We start from the raw sequence: 20359 nt of genomic DNA, 5'->3' as shown, positions 1-20359 counted from the left end.
CAGATTTTCATCGCTCAGCTCCACAATGTGATATTATTGATGATTCTTTAGATTCTTTCATCCAAATTATTGCAAGTCTGCAGTTTGCCTCCTTATCAGGAGTAACTTCTTTGTTCCTTGTTACATTTGGCCTTAACTGTCTGCTTGATGACAGCGTTTTCCTATGATTAACTCCTTAAATTCTTCTGCAGGACAATCAGTTATTTTTATGGCATAAAGCAACCAGTTATCAAGCACATAGCAAAACAGTTCTGTTCATTTGACTCCCTTTTTTTCCATTCATAGCTAATTGCTTTCAATTCCTGTATAAGTTTGTCCTTATCCCTTCATAGTTTATTCCAAGCAGTATTGCTGCTTCTTTCTGTGTGACAGTTTAGTTTTGTTGATTCTTTCAATCCATGAATGGTTACCAAAGTTCTGAAGCTTATAATATCACATTTATGGAGTAGCCATTGTGATGTGCCACATCAAAACATAGATGAACTTCCTCAACCAATCCTTGGATAGAGTCATACAGCACGGAAACAGACTCTTCGGTCCAACCAGTCCATGCTGAGCATGTTCCCAAATTAAACTAGTTCCATCTGCCTGGTCCTGGCCCATATCCCTTCAAACATTTTCCATTCACGTACTTATCCAAATGTCTTTTAAACGTTGTAACTGTACCCATACCCACCACTTCCTCAGGAAGTTCATTCCACACATGAACCGCCCTCTGTGTAAAAAATGTCTTTTTGTCCTCTCACCTTAAAAATATGCCTCCTGGTCTTGAAATCCCCCATTCTAGGGAAAAGACAACTAACTTTATCTATAGACCTCATTATTTCATAAACTTCTATAAGCTCGCCTCTCAACCTCCTACTTTCCAGTGAAAGAAGTCCCAGCCTATCCAGCCTTTCCTTATAACTCAAACCCTCCATACCTGGCAACATCCTGGTAAATCTCTTCTGAACCCTCTCCAGCTTAATAATACCCTTCCTATAACTCGGTGACCAGAACTGGACACAATATTCCAGAAGAGGCCTCACCAATGTCCTGCACAACCTCTAATCATAACTGAAATGACAAAGGAAGAAGATAACTTGACAATAATAACTGCAGCTAATTCTGAACGTACTTACACATTCAGTCAGAATCTGAATTGGGCTACAAAAACTATTTCACTTGGCTCAGGCCTAGGCAGGACCCTCACCTGTGGAGGATAGACACCAGCTTTTACACAATAGCTTTCGACCACAACAGCCTAATTTCCTCTCCCTTCCCAGTCCAGAGGACACTGAGATTCAATGCAGCATCCTGACTGAGATCAGCAATGATGGGAATTGAAAGCAGCACCTGCCTCATTCTTATATCCAGCTACTAAGCACCAAAAACAGTTTGGGTCATAGAATCCCTACAGTTTGAAAGCAGGCCATTCATCCCAACACCAATCCTCCAAAGAGCAACCAACCCAGAACCACTCCCCCACCCTCTCTCTGTAACCTTGCATTTACCATAGCTAATCCTCCTGGCCTACACATCCCTGGACACAATGGGCAGTTTAGCATGGCCAATCTAACCTAACCTGTACATCTTTGGACTGTGGAAGGAAAGCCATGCAGACACAGAGAGAACATGCAAACTCCATGCAGACAGTCACCCAATAGGTAGAACTGGACCCAGGTCCCTGCTGCTGTGAGGCCGCAGTGCTAACCACCATGCTACCCCTATTGGGGTTATGGGGAAAACGGGTAGAGCTGTTTTCTTTTAAATTAAAACAAATTTATCAAGCTCCTTATGACAAACTATTCTGACTACACTCACTAACTTAGGCCAATAGATTAAGTGAACATATGGGTGAGGTAATGAAGAGTGATTGCACCACCATCAGTATTAATATAGTCTGCATAGAATAGTCAAAGCAAACAACTGCACAGCCAGTTTTGCTGACAGTATATTTCACCCAGCAATTTATTTTGTGTGAATAAAACAAAATTGTTTTGATTGTGGTCATGCTCAAGTTCAGTTTGAGACTGGCAAGACTTTGGGCTGGCATGGTGGCTCAGTGGTTAGCATCATAGCATCAGGGTCCTGGGTTTAATACCGTCCTCGGGTCACTGTCTGTGTGGAGTTTGCACATTCTCCCCATATCTGTGTGGGTTTCCTCTGGGTGGTCCGGTTTCCTCCCAAAGCCAAAAGATGTGCAAGTTAGCCATGGGCAATGCAGGGTTACAGGGATGGGGGGGGGGGGGGTGATGTGGGTGAGATGATCTTTGGAAGGTCAATGTGGACTTGATGGGCTGAACAGCCTGCTTCCATGCTGTAGGGATTCTATGAGGCAAAGGAGACACTACCTCAGTCTCGCCATTTAGTCTTCATTACCATTTCGTCTTCAACTTAAAAAGAGAGAACAGTTTCGACTTTTCAAAACTAATTTGTTTTCTTTGATGGTTTACTTTTGATTCATGTGTATCAGCTCTGCTCAGTTAGCTGCCCCTTATTTTAGATTAGAACTCCCTCACCAAGACTCAAGCACAGAATTTAGGCTGATCCTCTTTAGTGAATATTGTGCTGAAGCTTTAGGCTTCACTCCCTAAGTGTATCTGCATCTCTATCTTGTTGTCCTCCATCAAGATGCTACTGAAAACCTACCCCTTATACCAAATTTTAGTCACCTCTCCTAATGTTTCCTTCTTGGGTTGGGGTCAATTTCTACCTAGCCATGCTCCTCTGAAACACTTTTGACCATCTTTACAACATTAATGACTCGATCGAGGTGACATTAAACATATAAATGCAAGTTCTCAGAAGTAAATAATACAAAATGCTGAAGAAACTCAGTAGGTCCACCAGCATCTTTGGAGAGAGAAACAGAGTTAACATTTCAAACCCAATTCATTGCAACACTGTCATGGGGCCACAGAAGTTTAATTTACTTTTATTCTTAGAAGTATAGAACAGTGCAACACAGAAAGAGGCCAATTGTCTTGTCAAATCTGAGCCGACCTTTTTGAACAGCAACCTCTTCGTCCTACATTCTGGATTTTTTAACATGCAGTTGATGGGTCTTACCCACCACAGCACTGTCAGGCTTTATAGAACTTCTTTCTTGATTTTTATCTCATCTAGTATTCTAGTAATACTCTTTACTATTTACTTTACTATGTTTATAAATCTTATTCCATGGTGTACTGGATCTAAAGTATTAATTGTATACATAGATCACACCTGCTTCCACCTACATTTCAGTCCCTAATCAATCCCTTTCTTCTCTGATAATCTTTCACTATGTCTATACCATTAGAAGATTGATAGATTTCCTTTTATGTTAAGCAGCAACACAGTCTCTCGCTGTCTACTCCGTCCTTCTTTACTTTTTCCACTCCTCTATATTTACGTTCAGCCTGACTCGTTTTTTTATTCAGCTTGAAACCATTGTACAGCTGTTTAATCCAACTCTCCAGCTTCTTCACCCAGGGAGCGCCTGCTTTTGTTGACTTTCCTCTCCCCCATGTGGCGATGTACCAAGAATAACAGAAACCCCACCACCTTGTTCAAGGTCATCCATTGCTACATTACACTGCTGCCTGCTAGTCTCTGCCTCCAGTTTTCCCATACAACGTCCCTCCTCGATTCACTGAAATTAGCCCTGCTCCTATTAATTACTTCCACATTGGATTGCTCCACGTTATTCTTTGTCAGTAGCCTGAACTTTCTGATACTAGTGAATGCTGCTTCCAAGATGCTCCATCACTGTGACATTCAGCGTTTCATTCCCCATGGCTATATACAGCAATAATGAACAACTTTCAAATTGCTCCAATCTGCCTATTGTAGGTAGTAGGAAGCGGATAATTCTCCTGGTCAGTCAAACCCTATGTACAGCAGCAACAGTGGCACAGTTGCCTCTCCCAGTCAGGCAAAATGCAAACTGGAGGAACAACATCACATCTTCTACTTCAGCAACATTCATGACTCGAGTTTAATGATTTCAGACTATGTTCGTACACTTCCCCTATACCGCTAGGTCCTGTCCTGTATGGGCTGCCCTCAGCACAGCGAACCCATTTTTAAACATTTAAATTCCTCTTTGTACACCCCATCCAGCTATTATCTTTCTCCCAGCTTATCATCAGCAATCTCTTTGTTGGCCTACCCTTTTCTTTCCTTCTCTCTCTCTGGGCACTGTTTCCGTGAATTCTGTTCTCACACCCCTAGTCCCCCAACTCTATCCTGTATGAGCATTAATAGCACCCTTTCCCGGTTATCTTCAGTTCTGACGAAGGGTCACTGGATTCAAAATGTTAACTGCTTTCTCTTTACAGATGTTGCCAGACCTGCTGTTTCTCCTGCCCTCTCTGTTTGTGTTTCAGGTTTCCAGCATCTGCAGTTCTGCCTTGTTGATTTAATCTCCCCACATTAATAGAATCCCAATGCAGGCTCTTGTCATGAGCTGTTCTCCGTGGCAAGTGTCCCCGTTGCTTCAAAGGTCTACCAGATAAAGAAGAGATGGTTTGGGCAGCATGGTGGCTCAGTGGTTAGCACTACTGCCTCGTAGCACCTGGGACCTGGGTTTGATTCAACCCTTGGGTGACTGTCTACGTGGATCAAGCGTGTTCTCCCCGTGTCTGCGTGGGTTTCCTCTGGGTGCTCCGTTTCCTCCCACTGTCCAAAGATGTGCTAAATTGTCCATAGTGTTTATAGTATGCAGGCTGGGTGGGTTAGCCATGGGAAATGCAGGGTAACAGGGATACGATTGTTCAGGGTGGAACTTCAGAGAGTCATTGTGGACTTGGTGGACCAAAGGACCTGCTCCCACAACTGCAGGGATTCTATAATTTCGACAGCAGTGAAAATTGTTGTAAACGATCTCCAGTTTATACCATCTGTGAAGCTCAAGTTGCACATAGAGTACCAATATCCTTGGCATAATTATCTCTGCATCATCTTTAGATCAGGAGAAGTAAGAAAGTCCTCAACAGGGTCAAAGAGAAAATCTACTTAGTCATCATTCTGCATCTTAATCATGTATTTCACCTCTTTCCTAAAGTTGAAGTGTGTAGGTGAAGACAGAAATTGTAACTGTAGGCTATTGTATTAGCTTTACCTCCATGCTTTAATGCACTATTCCTGATTTATAAAATGTAGGCTTGTGATGATGCTGTGGCTTTAAGAGGTGTACTTAATCCTGTTTTTAATTTAAAGAGAGGTTTTAAGACAGAGATACCAAGCTGTCTACTTGAAAAACCAGTAAAGTATCCAGCTTGTAAGACCTTGGTTTTTTTTTTTAAGTTGGAACAATAGAAGCAGCCTGGCTGGGTGTAGCAGCTCTCACAGACCAGGATTTCTAGTTTTTATTTTAGCTTTTACAGTTAGCTTTAAGCAGTTGCTGTTGAAGTCTTAAGGAGTAGAAGCTATCTTTTCCCTCTCTTGGTTATAGCTAGAAGCTGGGATTTCTCTCTGCTGGGTTACCCTGTGAGAAAAATCTATTTTTCTGAATTTGCCTCTTTACCACGGGCTGTGTTTATGGGATGTTACTATATTGGAACAGTTAATTAATAATAGTTGTTGTACCTATTATTCTGTTAAGTTTTGCAACAGAATCAAATTATTCTAAATTCCTGGTTTCTTTGGTTGTATTTTAACTACCGTATTTAAATAAATTGAGTTTTGCTTAATGTCGAGTGGTTTGACCAGTCACATTGCATCTGGAACACAGCAAATTACATTTGCCTTTAAAATAATAAATAATTAGGGTCTAGTGCATCCCATCCAGCCTTGCCATCACCCCTAATCCCTGTAACCCTGCAATAAAAACCAAAAGAACTGTGGATGCTGTAAATCAGGAACAAAAACAGAAGTTGCTGGAAAAGCTCAGCAGGTCTGTCAGCGTCTGTGAAGAGAAAATCAGAGTTAACATTTTGGGTCCAGTGACCCTTCCTCAGAACCCTATAACCCCACATTTCCCACGGCTAATCCATTTAACCTACACATCCCTGGACACTATGGGGGCAGTTTAGCATGGCCAGTCCACCCTAACCTGCACATCCTTGGAATGTGGGAGGAAACTGGAGCACCCAGCGGAATCTCCACGTAGATACGGGGAGAATGTGCAAACTCCACGCAGTCACCCGAGGCTGGTTTCGAGCCTGGGTCCCTAGCGCTCTAAGGCAGCAGTGTTAACCACTAAGCCACCGTTATTTCAACACCTCCCTACCTCTGATGCTTTGAAGTCCCAAGCCATTTTGCTGCTTTTTTTAAAAAAATGTTGTGTTTGTCTATTGCCTCCTTATTCTCCCCATTGATGCTCTACACCTTAAATATAATTTGAGTGAAATTGACAATTGGCATTAGAACTAAAAGATGACAGAAGTATTTCATTCTAGATTCTCCTATCAGTGCCATGTTTATTGCTCCCGCAATAACTCCTTGGAAAACCACGTTAGCTGGCCTACAGGACGGCTCACAAAACCCAGCGATTCGACTCTTTGAATACAATGTAGACACTTTGCAGAGCTTGGTAAGAATTTCAAACATGCAACACTGGCCACCTCAGCAGATGTAACCTCTATGTTCTTTGAAACAATGTTGTCTGGAAATATTTACCTACATATTCCACCTCAAACCTTCTCCTCACCTCTGCCTGGAATGTATGCACAAGAGAGCGCTCCCCTCATCTCCTGCCATGACTTTGATAGTTCAAAAGAATTCTGGTAACACAGTGGCTACTTCTCCTGTTTTACGAACAGCTGAACCCTACAACAAAAAATTCCTTCCCCATAATTGCTATTTTCCAAGTTACATCCTTTTTGTTCTTCTAAGATGGCATTTCGCTGTTTGGACCTGGCTTGGTACCTCACATTAGGTTGGCATTAAAGCATGATCATCGTCCTGTGAGAATTTTAATGTGGGTGGGTATGTTCTGGTTAGGAGGCAGATTCCTCTAAATTCAGCATAATATTGCTGCTTACATGCAGCTAATGTCTACCAAAAGAAATTTTGAAAACAGTCACTGGGCCCTACTGTACTATTGAGTAGCACTTTGTTATAAAGCGGAGGTTGACCCCCACCCCATGTGAACTAAAACCAAAACATCCAAAGAGAAGCACCTCACCCTATAATCTGTACAAGGAGTGTGAAAAGTGGTGTAACCTGCCTTTTAGCAACTTCTAGTGGTTAAGTAAAATAAATCCCTGACAGTCACTTTAAAATCAGCATATAACAATTTATTTATCTAACAGTGATTAACTAAACTATTAACAAACCAAATAAATCCCTTCTAACTACTAATCCTGAATATAGCAAGACTCTAATGGTATGCTGTTCCAATAAATAGAAGTCCCACTCATTAAAAAAAAATTAGTCTCTCAAAATTGCAGCCAGGTTATGTGCCTTCCGCAATGTTCTGTGCCTTCTCCATCTTTTCTTCTGTCAGGAATGTTAACTAGTTGTGCTTTCTCTAAGACATAGAGGAGACTGTGAGAACCAGCGATTCTCTCTTGAGAGCTGAGGGCCATTAGCTCTGGCAGATGGCAGCTAGCTCTAGGGTCTTTATCCAACTGCCCCCTTTTTTTATACCCTTGATGACATACCAATGTTTCTTACAATAGGATTGGTCCTACGTTGTCAAAACCATCACTTAAATTTAATCTGCTTTTGGTATCTAATCACCTGGTTTAAATTGATTGGCTCAATTCAAAAGCCTGTTGTCTTGGTTAAAAAAGGAACTGCTTCTGGGCCTGCTAGCTGTACGGCCTTTTGATACAAACATTTCAATTCGGGTGCTGTCTGTGTACTTGCAAACTTTCAGGCTGCTGCTCACAGACATCCATTTTAAATCTCCAAGCACAGAAAAAGCACGTGATCTTTTAAAGGGACCGTGCAATGCTTTCTCCCTGCCCCTCGCATTTTACAAACACCAAATTCTAACTTCCTGCGTTCCAATCCATAAGTACTCTACCCAAATTCACAATAACTTACTAACTTGTACAAACCTGTAAGCCTTGGGTATCTTTAGGCACTGTTTTACTGCTCTAAGGACACAAAAAGCTTTTATTCCTATGGTTTTATTCCTAAATGGATGTGGGTGTCACTGGCTATATCAATGTTTGATGCCCATCCCCAACTGTCTCTGAAAACGTGGAGGCAAGTCACCTTCTGGTGGAAAATTCTTGCCTCTCTCTGTTCTTTACGACTGTCCCAGTCAAATTCAGATAATTAAAGTCCTCCATAACTACTCTAACTTTTGCAATTTTTCAAATTTGTTCCTCTGCATCCTTCCTACAAGTTATTGACCTACAGAATACATCTAGCACCCTTGTTCCTTATTTCCAGCCAAATACTTCTATCCTTAACCCTTCTGGGACTCCCTTTCTCCATTACTGCAATGCTCATTAATTAACACCACCACCCCTCCCCACTTTCATCCTTTTCTATCTTTGCTGGACACCTTGTATTTTGGAATATTTAACACCCAGTCCTGCCCTTCTTTGAGCCATGTCTGAGTTTTGGCCACATCGTATTTCCACTTAGCAATCTGTACCTGCAACCAACCAGTCTTATTTACCACAATCCATGCATTTACATATGTACACAACAATCTTAATTTACATCTCTACAGCTAATTATCTCTCCCAGTACTTACCCACCTTGGTATTCGTCTAAAGAATCCCTACACTGTGTAAATAGGCCATTTGGCCCATCAAGTCCACACCAACCCTCCAAAAAGGCTCCCAACCAGATCCACCCCCCCTACCTTATTCCTGCAACCCATGGCTAACACATCTAGCCTGCAGAGATAGTAGGAACTGCAGATGGTGTTGAATCGGAGATAACAAGGTGTAGAGCTGGATGAACACAGCAGGCCAAGCAGCATCAGAGGAGCAGGAAGGCTGATGTTTCGGGCCTAGACACTTCTTCAGATTTTCTGAAGAAGGGTCGAGGCCTGAAACGTCAGCCTTCCTGCTCGGCCTGCTGTGTTCATCCAACTCTACACCTTGTTACATCTAGCCTGCACATCCCTGGAAACTACAATCAATCTAGCATGGCCAATCCACCTAACCTGCACATCTTTGGACTGTGGGAGGAAACCTATGGAGACACGGGGAGAACGTGCAAATTCCACAGAGACAGTTGACAAAGGCTGAAATCGAACACGGGTCCCTGGCATTAGTGCTAACCGCTGAGCCGCCATATCTCTGACATTGTCTGTGGGTTCCCATATCCCTGCCGAGTTATTTGAAAGCCTCTCCAGTACCATTAGCAAAACGCCCCACAAGGATCTCATCCCTGGCTCTGTGCAGGGACAATCATCTGGCCTGTACAGACCCCACCACCCCACAGCCAGTCCCAAGGTGACAAAAATGTAAGACCCTCCTTCCAGCACTAACTTTTCAGTGCACATTTACATATCTTATCCCATTATTTCTGTGCTCATTTATGCATGTCACTAGGGGCAGACCAGAGATCAGTACTTTTTAGGTCCTGCTGAGATCCTGATTTTCTACCTAGCTCCCAAAATCCTGACTACAGGTTCATTTCTGCTTATGTTGCTGATTTCAATTTGGACATAGCAACTGGATTTCCTCTCCCCCCCCCACACCTGAGCAACGTCCTTGACCCTACCACCAGAGCGGCAACACACCATCCTAGTTTCACGTAAACGGTCACAGAAACATGCATATATTCCTCGATCGAACCATCTATGACTTTTCCAGTCTTCTTTGTACCTTGAATTGAATTAGCTTTATTGTTACGTGCGCTCACATGAGTACAGTGAAAAGTTTACAAGTCGCCACTTACAGCGCCATCTTAGGTACAAAGGCACTTAGGTACAGCTTCTGGAGTACAAATTCTGAGGGGGGAAAAAATTATAAAAATAAAACGTCTAGCATTGCAGACCTTCAAAAGTACAAAAAAATTACAGTAATAGATTAGAAAAAATAAATAAGTTGAGAATAACAGTCCTTCAATGGCAACATAATAAAGGAAAAGGGGAAATTACAAAAAAAAACAGAATTTAAGACAAAGTTCAACTAGCCCATTTCAAAGCTCTGGGCTCGAGGACCCGAACTGTGTTGGAATCCTGGGCCAGACCCACCACGATGCCAAAGAAAACGCTTCTGCCAATGGCGGAAGACACTGCCATTGAGAATGAACCACGCTTTGGGGCGTTCTGAGGCTCTGTGGTGTTTTCTCCAAGGTAATACATTTTTAAACTCACTCATAGGATGTGCAAGTTGTTGGCTGGGCCAGCATTTATTGCACATCTCTAATGGCCCAGGAGGCAGTTAATATTCGACCACATTGCTGTGGCTGTGAAGTCACATGTAAACCAGACACTTGATTTTCTTCAACTCTGATGGAGTCATCTAGACTTGACACGTTAGCTTGCCTTCTCTCCATGGATGCTGCCTGACCTGCTGTGATCTCCAGCGTTTGTTGTTTTCACTAGATTTTCTTCCCAGGCTTTACCTGCTAATCAAGAGTAGCCTTCTGGTCATCATTAGACTCTTAATTCCACATTTTTTATTGAGTTCAAATGCCACCATATGCCTTGGCAGGATTCAAACCAGAATCCCCAGAACAGAATGTTCTTATTATATTAAGCTGGAGAGTATTCAGGAAAGATTTACTGGGATGTTACCAGGAATTGGTGGTTGGGTGGGGGGTGGTTAAGTTGTAAGGTGCTGGAATAGACAGACTTCCTTTCACTGAAACACAGGAGGTTGAGGGGAAGCTTATAGAAGTTTATAAAATCGTGAAGGGCATAGATAAGGTGAATGACAGGTGTCTTTTCTCTAGGGTGGGGGGGGAGGGGAGTGGTTTCAAGATGAGGGGGTATAGTTTTAAGGTGAGAGGGAAAAGATTTAAAAAAAAAGATGAGGGACAATTTTTATTTACACAGTGACTGGTGAGTGTGTGGAACGAACTTCCAGAGGAAGTGGTGGATGCAGGTAGTTACAATGTTTAAAGGACATTTGAATAAGTTTATGAATAGGAAAGATTTGGAGGTATATGGGCCAAATGCAGGTAGGTGGGACCAATTTAGTTTGGGATTATGGTCGGTGTGGACTGGTTGGACTGAAAGGTCTGTTTCTGTGCTGTACGACTCTAAGATTACCTGGGTCTCCGGATTACTAGTCTAGTGACAATATTAATCAGCCATTACCTCCCACGAACCATTGCATATATCCATTCGTGCATTGCCAAACTGTCAACATTCAACTTTTCACACTTTTGAAATTTGGTAAGCTTACCTCTGTCCCAATGAGTGCAAGATGGCAAGCTTCTTTCTTCAGCATTATTGAAGTAATTTTAATCTTACTATGGCAGTGTCAAGTAGGCACAGAAAAGGGATGGAAACCAGCAGCTTATCATTCTTTCACTGAAAACAGTGACACACGACAGCAGCTATGAAGCATTCCTGCTACAAATGGAACATACTTTTTCAAACCTCAAAAATGAAATGACAACTAATTTGTCTCTTTCTCTGCTTTTTCCCATTTTAGGACATGGTGACCTATTATTTGAATTTGACTTTGGCCAATACCCAGGCTCCACACTGGGAAAAAGAATACTGCTTAACAGAAGCCTTCCAAGTGCGCGATGGAACAGCTAAATCCATGCAAACTGTGCTGGATAAATTGAGCCAAGACAAAAGTTATCTGCAGAAATATTACGAATATAATTCAGTCAGTTACAACTTGGGCGAATGTGACAACAGGTGCCGTACTGATCACATTTGTGCAATGAAAGATGTTGATTACTCAAGGTACAAAAGTTGTATCAAATCCGAGGGATCATCCATAATTAGTGAAATGTGTTTGCTATTATGCCTTTCTGTGCGGTTATGTAGCCTGTTTCCTTCCAACTGACGGCAACCTCACTTATATGGAATTTTACCTCCTAGTACACAAATCATTGCATCAGATATTACTGTTGATTTACTGGTGAAATAGTGGGATAAAGGCTGCATGGAATATAAGCTGAGACCTTTGGGGTCAAAAATCTTGCTTAAGTGGTTTAAATTCTGTACTGATACAAGCGCCCCCTTAGTGCAGTTTGTCCATCTTGAACATTAAGACTGAAAAATTGAAGACTATCGTCTCAAATGATACAACTGCGGGATTCCATTATAAACAATGAGTTCTACTTGCACAATAGAACACAAGTTGTTTTCCATTTAAGAAACTACTGATGGTTTCAGCCACCGCTCTTGATTACTCTCAGCAATAATATTAAATCTTACCTGCAAATTTGCAAACGTTTCTCTCAGGGAAGCTGTTGATTCAATGGTATACATCAACCATTTTAGTCCATATTAAGCCAGATGTTCAGCTATCACTTTGCTGGACATTACTGGACTATTCAGGCTCAATTTTCTCAGTGATTTAAACTAGAATTAAGCACTAGCCTTCTCTTTTGCAAAAGTCACAATCCCAGTTGGCATCTTGCTTGAAGAACATTCTCAGATGCTGATTTAAGAAAAAAAGCAATGAGATGCAGGTCTTCAACTAAAGGTTTGCAAATTTGTATGGACAATTTAACATTATTGCAGAGACTAATCAAAAGTAGGGGCTCAAACAATGTGTAAGTTTATAAGTGGAAAACGACTCAAGTTCTAGGGGTGAAAGTGGAACTCATTGTTTACATATGGCAAAGTCCCTGAATTTTAGCTATTTGCTTGTGGGCAATTAGCAAAGAGAATATCCCGTGCTCCCTCAGCAAAACACTTCAGTTTAATTTAAAAGGCTTTCTTTTAAGCATGTTGAAACTGGAATATCCTTCAAAACCCTTTCTTCAACTTGTTACTGTCAAGCATGGTAAAGGTGAACTCCACTCCACCCAAATCCAATAAATAATCAATAGATGGAGAGCCATTAACTACTCAAATTTTATGCAGAGCACGTCTGTTAAGATTCTCAAAGACGTAAGGGGGGGGAGGGGCACAACAGCCCCAATGCCACATTATGAGCACTGCCAGGTTAAAACCACTTTGCTCTGGGCAATTTGTCCAGCAAGATAACCATTGCTCCAGGCTGAAGTCAAATCCCACCTTCACAGTTTGTGAATTGAATTCAGTAAATAGTACAAATCCTTAATAAGCTGTGATCAGTACTGATAATCATGGAACTACTCTATTGTAACATACTGTCTGGTTAACAAATCACTTTTAGGAAAGGAGACTTTCCATCCATATTCAATGTGTGTGTGACCTCAGACCCACGTTGTTGCTTCTTAATTGTCCTGCAAAGTATCTGAAAAGCTACCAAGACTGGTGGTGGTGGTTGGGAGCGGGTGGGAATAAGTAAAGGGGGAGAAGAAATTAGGGATGGCCCTGACAGTGATGTCTATGCTCCAAAAAAATGAACAAAACCTGCCCAATAGTTCTGATTTTCTTTTGGTTCCAAGATCGAGCAGTAGGTGCTGAGGAACTAAAGCAATTCCAGTTTCAGTCCCAGTGTTAGCACTGGTCATACATTGAGATTTATGTTAAAATTTAAAATTGTGTGTACGTGTCATACAAGCATACGGAAATGCATTAAGATTGTTCTGATTTATACACGCCAAACCTGACAACTAACCTTCTTCCCCGAAACTAGAGTTAAATTTCAGCCCAATCGCGGCACTTAAAGTCACATATAGCAATACGAAAAAGTATTTTGCCAGCATATGACAAATAAAAAGACTCAGCAACATCCAAGATCACTTCCTGATGGGAACAATGTTGGTGTTAAGGGGTGCATCTTGCACTAACTTTATGACCACCATTCTAAACTGCTCTGATAAGCTAACATTCTGGAGCACATTGGAAAAACTGGACTCTACAGGAACAAAGAGGACAATGAAGGATGGATATATGAACACATTTATTAAACCTTTTAAGTGAAAAATAAAATCAATTTAAAAATGATTTACAAATCCATTTCTTTTTCTTAAAAAAAGACCAATCAGGTACAGCAATTTGGACTTTGCCATTTAAACACTGAACAGCTGTCTAAATCAAAGTGCAGTCAGCTCCAGAAATTCAGACAATTTTCACATGTCCACCTAGGTCTGACTGTTAGAGAGAATCCCTCAGCCAAACAAATGAAAGCAGAACATTACCCACATCTACCCAAATTGTTCACTTCCATTGTATTGACATCAAATAATTCATTACTTTAAATTCGACAGACACAGATTTTCATTCTTCCCAGTTTTCTATCCACCACTCCCCCCAAGGATCCACGAACCCTCAAAGCTCCCCACTACCTCAACAGATTAGTCTTTTTTCACGGATGTATCAGGACAGCAAGCCTTAGAAAGCTGTTTATACTTGAGGGGTTTAAGGCTGACCCAAATCCTGTCTCAACATCTACCTGCAGGGATTAATTGCTGGCCAAGTCAAAATTTGTAAAATTTCTTTCTTTCCTCTCCTGCACATTAACCCTTACTTCCTTGCCCAAAAGTGCTAAAGTCTCACACTACATCCCAATTAAGGTCAGTGAACTCCCCGATGATGATGAGAGATCTGATCTACAGTGCATGGTTCGTATGATTCAGTATCTCAGCATTTTTATGCAGAGGGTGACAAAATAACAACTGACAAAGTAGTTTCATGGAATCACTGGGCTACAATGTAGTTTTGATTTACCACATGTAAAGAATCATTAAACCAAAGATTTTGTTTCCTGAAATGCAAATTATGCCATTTTGGTGGTTGCCAGCATGAGAAATAAGAAACTTTTTAAAAAAGGTGGAAATAGTTTATTTCAAAAATGAGAACTTTTGAAAAATGGTCCAGGAACTTGTACATGACAGTTACTGCAAAACACAAGGAAACAAATCTCATGAAGCAACATAATCTCTACATAAAATGCATCAAGTTCCAAAAGAGAAAAGAAACTAAGAAGATGGAAGAAAAGAATGGAAAATGTTCACTTGAAGAAAACAGGCAGAAATTTACATTGAGGCACTATTTATTTTTTCAACATTGATATAAATCAGCAAATTGGTTCTGGGGCATTCATACAACATATAGAAGTCTTCACCTTGGTATCCAAGACCAATTACCCATTTTCAATATAGCTGTCTTCATCCATGTTCTCAAATGGACTAATTAAGATACTCAACCGGTTAGACTGATGGTTTCCAAGCATCTCACACACTCTCTCCATTCACTTCAGCTTTGCATACACTGTGCCCAGAACTTTGCTAAAGGTGTGCTGCTACTTTCAAGGAAATCTCTCACGTAAAAGATATCAGTGGTGCAAGTAATGGATTAAAGCAATAATATCCTGTCCTTTAGCGTAACACTGCCTTGAGTATGCACTTCACAATCCAGACAGCTCCTCTACATTTCCTTTAGAAAAGAATGTATGTGAAATCTCAAAGCACAAAAGCATCTTCCCTGGGAAATTAGTCAGCATAAAGTCTGCAACATAAGAACCCACTTTCCAATCAGATGGCTTGGTCAAAGTCAGCAGAAAACCCATCACTTTTTCAGACTTAGCCAGACACCTGAAATGAAGCCTTTTTGTCACACAATGGCACACAACTCTGATTCCTGCCTCACGTTGAGAAAACTAGGACTGTTAATCTTAAAAACATGAACTGGAGAAGTGTAGAAGTAATAATGCATGTGAATTGGTACAGATCGAAACTCAAGAGGAGTCATAAAAATCTAGAGTTGAGTAGGCCTCAGTTGACTGGATTTATAGCAATCAATTTGCCCGCCTTAAATGGTATTTTTTCAGAAAGAGGGATTCCCAAGCAGTGAAAGTCATGTGTGATAAGTCATTGCCTTGAAAGAGAAGAAACCACACCTATTTATCATTCAAGTTTTTCCAACATCAGTACTCTTGATGACAAGGTTCAAACAGTGGGGAACAGTTCAATCAAAAACAGAGAGCAAAAGTAGTCGGCTGTAATTAGATGAGCATGATTTATCACACAACAAGCACAGCATGTGTTTTGAAGCAGCGAATGAAGTAAAGAAACTGCCCGTTGAAGACGGGGCCACGGCCTCAGCTCTTAGAGCAGTTTGTATGCGGAAAGCCATACTTCTGCCTTGAACAACCCGCCATCAAGTTACCAAGTTGCTGGCAGCAATGGATCATGAAGGTCTAAACTTCCAATATCGATGACCAAACCAGCAAGGCTGGATATCTGAATAATGCAATCAACTTGGCTTCCCCTTCCAGCAGTTCAATGCCGAGATGTCCTAAAGTGTATAACTGTCAAACTCAGAAGGATGTCCTACATCATTAGTAGTACTTTGGTCTACTGGATTAATATGAACAGACCTAGACTCTGACATCACTGCAGTTTCTTAAACTGCAAAACTTGGTGAATGCAACCCAATGGGGTCAAGCTCAAACAGTACTGTCACCAACAGTAGAACACAGCAACGGCCACACTCATTTTCCTACCCTAATAAAAATAAAGAAAGAGATAGAGAAAAAGAAGCCCTGATCGATGTAATTAAATTTCCACCCAACCTCTATCCATCCAAAAAAAGCAGCAAAGTTCAAAACTTTAAAATAGTAACAAATTTGAATGCAGTCAGATTGAGATCACCACGTCTGGTTTCTACTCCTGCCAATGCGCCATTCAAATCACAGATACTCAGCAGTGTCATGGTACAAGTATTTACAGCTGCCTCCAAACAATCAGGATCAAGAGCAGCTGCCTAAATGGAACATCAACCTTTTTCTAAAAGAATCGAAACAGGACACCACCCTGCCCCAAACCCTACAGAAACATGTAAACAGTGGCTCCTACATCCTTCACCTGCAATGACTGATATGACCAAAACCAATGCTTCCAATCACAAAAACAAATGGAGGTCAATAAATTATAGTGCTGAGAACATTACAAGAAAATCAGAGTACTTACTTGCTCTGAAGAGTCATTCAATAACAACCAGAGATTTAGAAATAATTAACTCTTGCTTAGCCTTTCCTTAACGACTAAGTAAAGCATTACTCATACTTCCATGACCACATCTGGCCATGTCGAGGCTGCCCTGCACAATTTTTAAGGATGGCTCAAATGAAAAATGTCACACAAAAGCTGGACTAATTAAGTCTTAGAAACAAGTTCACAGGACATTGTTTGGTACTTAGTTTCAAAAATGTTAAGATTAGCCAATGGATGTTTAAACAGCTCAACCATAGATTGGGCATGGAATACAGACTTTAGCACACTTAAATACTGCCTAACTCCACTTTGAATACTATTACTGAAGCATTCAGAGCTTTGGTGTGATGAAAAGAAAACTGATTGACAATGGCTTAACAAGATACTGGGGTAAAAGAGGCAACAAAGCAGTCAACTCAATTTGGAAAGAGTTGCCTTTTTATCAGTGAAGGCACCTTTCCAGAAACACACCTAGCAAATACATTATCCATTGCTTGATAAACTCCATTTGGAAAGAAAACTTTGCATTCATATAGCATATTTCAAAATCTCAGGATACCCCAAAGCACTTTACAGCCACTGTTTTGTAGGAAGCACTGCATATCATGGAAGTTGGGTAGGGGGGATGAAACTGGATGAAATCCGATGAGCCAGGGCTTGAACTGTGTAATTGAAAATGTGCTTTTGGCTAGTCAGCCTTCTCTGTATTTAAACCAATCAAGCACAGGTCATCGTGATCATGGCCTATACCAGTTTCTTGGCCTCAAAGAAGCTTTTCAGATGCCTCATCTGCCAGATCCCAGTCAGAATGAGGATCAGTGTTTGCACGATGGACCACCATAGGACTCGCTGGTTAGTGCTCTCACTAGTCACCCGGAAACGCTCCTCACGATACTGGAACAGAAAAAAACATTTAGGATATCCATATCTCTTGCAGTAGTCATTACATTTCACCACACTACATAAACAACTTGCTCTGCTGTCTCTCCACAGACCCTGCCAAACCTGCTGAGTTTTCTGTTTTCGTTAAATATTTTGTTAAACAAAGCGGCACACTGGTGGCTCACTGGTTAGCACTGCTGCCTCACAGCACCAGGAGCCCAGGTTTGATTCCACTCTCAAGCAACACTGTGTGGAGTTTACACATTCTCGTGTCTGTGCGGGCCCCCTCCAGGTGCTCCGGTTCCCTCACACAGTCCAAAGACGCGCAGGTTAGGGGGATTGGCCATGCTAAATTGCTGTGTCCAGGGATGTGTAGGCTAGGTGCGTTAGCCATGGGAAATGCAGGGTTACAGGGACAGGGTCAGGGTGGGGGGGGGGGTCTGGGTGGGTTGCTCTTTGGAGGGTCTGTATGGACTTGATGGGCCAAATGGCCTGCTTCCACACTATAGGGATTCTTTGCTAATCAATAGCAATTAACAGTAACTGGACGTTTCTGAGCCCCATATCAACAATTTCAAAAAGTACACATGTAGTACTAAGCTAAACTTATTGAAATGACTTTTTTGACTAGTTTTACTGCTGCATCTAACCCACATACATGTGCTTGGTTTCTTATTTATTAGCATTTAAGTTTCCATCCCCTTTACTTACAGTAATTCCCTCACTTTCTATTTTGGTCAGTCCCATCCTTCCCTCCAGTAATTATATTCCCCCCAACTCATTTATCCCACCTACACAAACAGGTGAACCCTAGATATCCTTTCCTCTATCCTCACTTACCCGCTGGTAGTTCTGCTCTTTCTGGATTTGTTCCACCTGTTCAATGAGTTGCCTGACACGGAGTTGGAGCTCTGACAGCTTGTCCTTTGCTGCGATCTCAACATAATCATTGGCATGTTCACCAACCTGGATGTCCAAGTGAACCCGCTGCAGGTAGAAAATTCATTACCCAGTGCACAATAACTTAGATGCTCAACTAAATCAGGGAGCATCCTGATCTATATGAGTTAACATCATTAAAATAAAGGTATTCAGACAGGACCATAAGGCTACATTTCAATGCTCCTTTAATTAATACTAGTAAACAATGGATTGGGATTAGAAAGGAGTCTGCAACAAGGTTAGAGTCACACTGGCAAAAGAAAGGACTGGCTCTTAAACCTACAGCTGAAATATTACAAAAAAGAAAAGAACGTAGAAATATTCAATATGAATGTCAAGTTCAGGTCAAACAAATCCAGATTCATTTAAGATCATCAGCCTGATAATTTTCCTTTTACTTTCTCCTCTCACTTCAAACTAAAAACAAACCCATAAGAAACATTTCATACCTTGGGCAAACATCTTAAATCAAAGAACTTTAATTTTTTCTTAAGAGCTAGCTAAATTGTGGTTGTGAATTACAGGAAGCATGGAGCTGTTAGATAATGTTTCAAATTAGCTTATCTGGCAATCAAATATGGTCAGCAAAATACTTCCATATTTTCATAGCTCAAGGGTTCAACAGCCCCTTTATCCCCACTGTATAAGACTTTTGAATGTAATAGGTAACGTATCTAAAGTAATATCATGTTATCACTCCCAGCACACTTCAGGAAATCCAAATAGTGAGGATGAGGTGAATGATGCAGAACTAAAATTAAAGTTAACACTAATATATTTGTTGGATCTTTGATATGATTAAAGTATGCACTGAATTCATTTCAACAAAAAGGAAAGCAATGAAATTCACTAACATTCTTTCCCCATAACTACATTAAAATCAGAACGAATCTTATTCATTAAAGGACAAAGAGGAAAAATAAGTAGAATTTACTTACAAGGAGAAAGTTATACTAAAGAACCTTAGCAAAACCAAACTCAATAATGTGTATAGATCTGGACTTCATGTTATAAAAATGCAGGTGAAAAAGGTAGTTTCAGGGATACTAAAACTGAGAGGTTATAACTGTCATGAAAGACTAAACAGGCTGAGGCTCTTTTCTCTATAAAAACCCAAGAGGTGGTCTAAAAAATGCTGAAAATTGTAATTTGGTTTAATCCAGTAGTCGCAGAAAGGTTGGTTCCACTTGTAAGGGATTCCAAAACTAAGTGCCATAATGTAAGGTAATCACTAATAAACCCATTTGGGAATACAGGAGAAAATTGCTTACCCGAGAAATTATTAGAACATGAACTTGGTTAATGGGATTGGATGACATTTTCTTTTTCATTCATTCACAGGGTGAGGGTATCGATGGTTAGGCCAGCATTTATTACCCTTTCCAATTGCCCAGAGGGCAGTTAAGGGTCAACCACATTGCTGAGAGTTTGGAGTCACGTGTAATTCAGACTAGGTTAGGATGGCAGCTTCCTTCCCTAAAGGAAGGAATGTTATGTCTCTAAAGAACATTAGTGAACCAGGTGGGTTTTCCTGACAATCAACAACAGATTTATGGTGACGTGGAGACAGTAAGGACTGTAGATGCTGGAAGCCAGAGTCAATAGACGTCAAGCTGGAAAAGCACAGCAGGTCAGACAGTATCCGAGGAGC

At 41.0% G+C, this 20359-nt stretch overlaps 1 protein-coding gene and 1 pseudogene across 1 annotated transcript in view; one reads left to right on the top strand and one right to left on the bottom strand.

Moving 5' to 3' along the window:
- LOC109920766 overlaps window positions 1–11855 on the top strand; it is a 31530-nt pseudogene extending 19675 nt beyond the window's left edge.
- A 1977-nt stretch (window positions 11856–13832) lies between these two features.
- LOC109938093 (transmembrane emp24 domain-containing protein 9-like) overlaps window positions 13833–20359 on the bottom strand; it is a 17812-nt gene continuing 11285 nt past the window's right edge. The window contains exons 4-5 of the mRNA XM_020536554.2: window positions 18607–18753; window positions 13833–17778 (exon numbers count right to left, since the gene is read on the bottom strand). Coding sequence (XP_020392143.1) covers window positions 17629–17778; window positions 18607–18753 — 297 coding nt within the window. The 3' untranslated portion in view covers window positions 13833–17628. The remainder of the gene's footprint in view (window positions 17779–18606; window positions 18754–20359) is intronic.

This window comes from Rhincodon typus, chromosome 12, assembly GCF_021869965.1.
Source record: "Rhincodon typus isolate 14 chromosome 12, sRhiTyp1.1, whole genome shotgun sequence".
Taxonomy (NCBI): domain Eukaryota; kingdom Metazoa; phylum Chordata; class Chondrichthyes; order Orectolobiformes; family Rhincodontidae; genus Rhincodon; species Rhincodon typus.
Note: the sequence above shows the minus strand (reverse complement) of the source record. Positions and strands in the feature narration are given on the sequence as shown.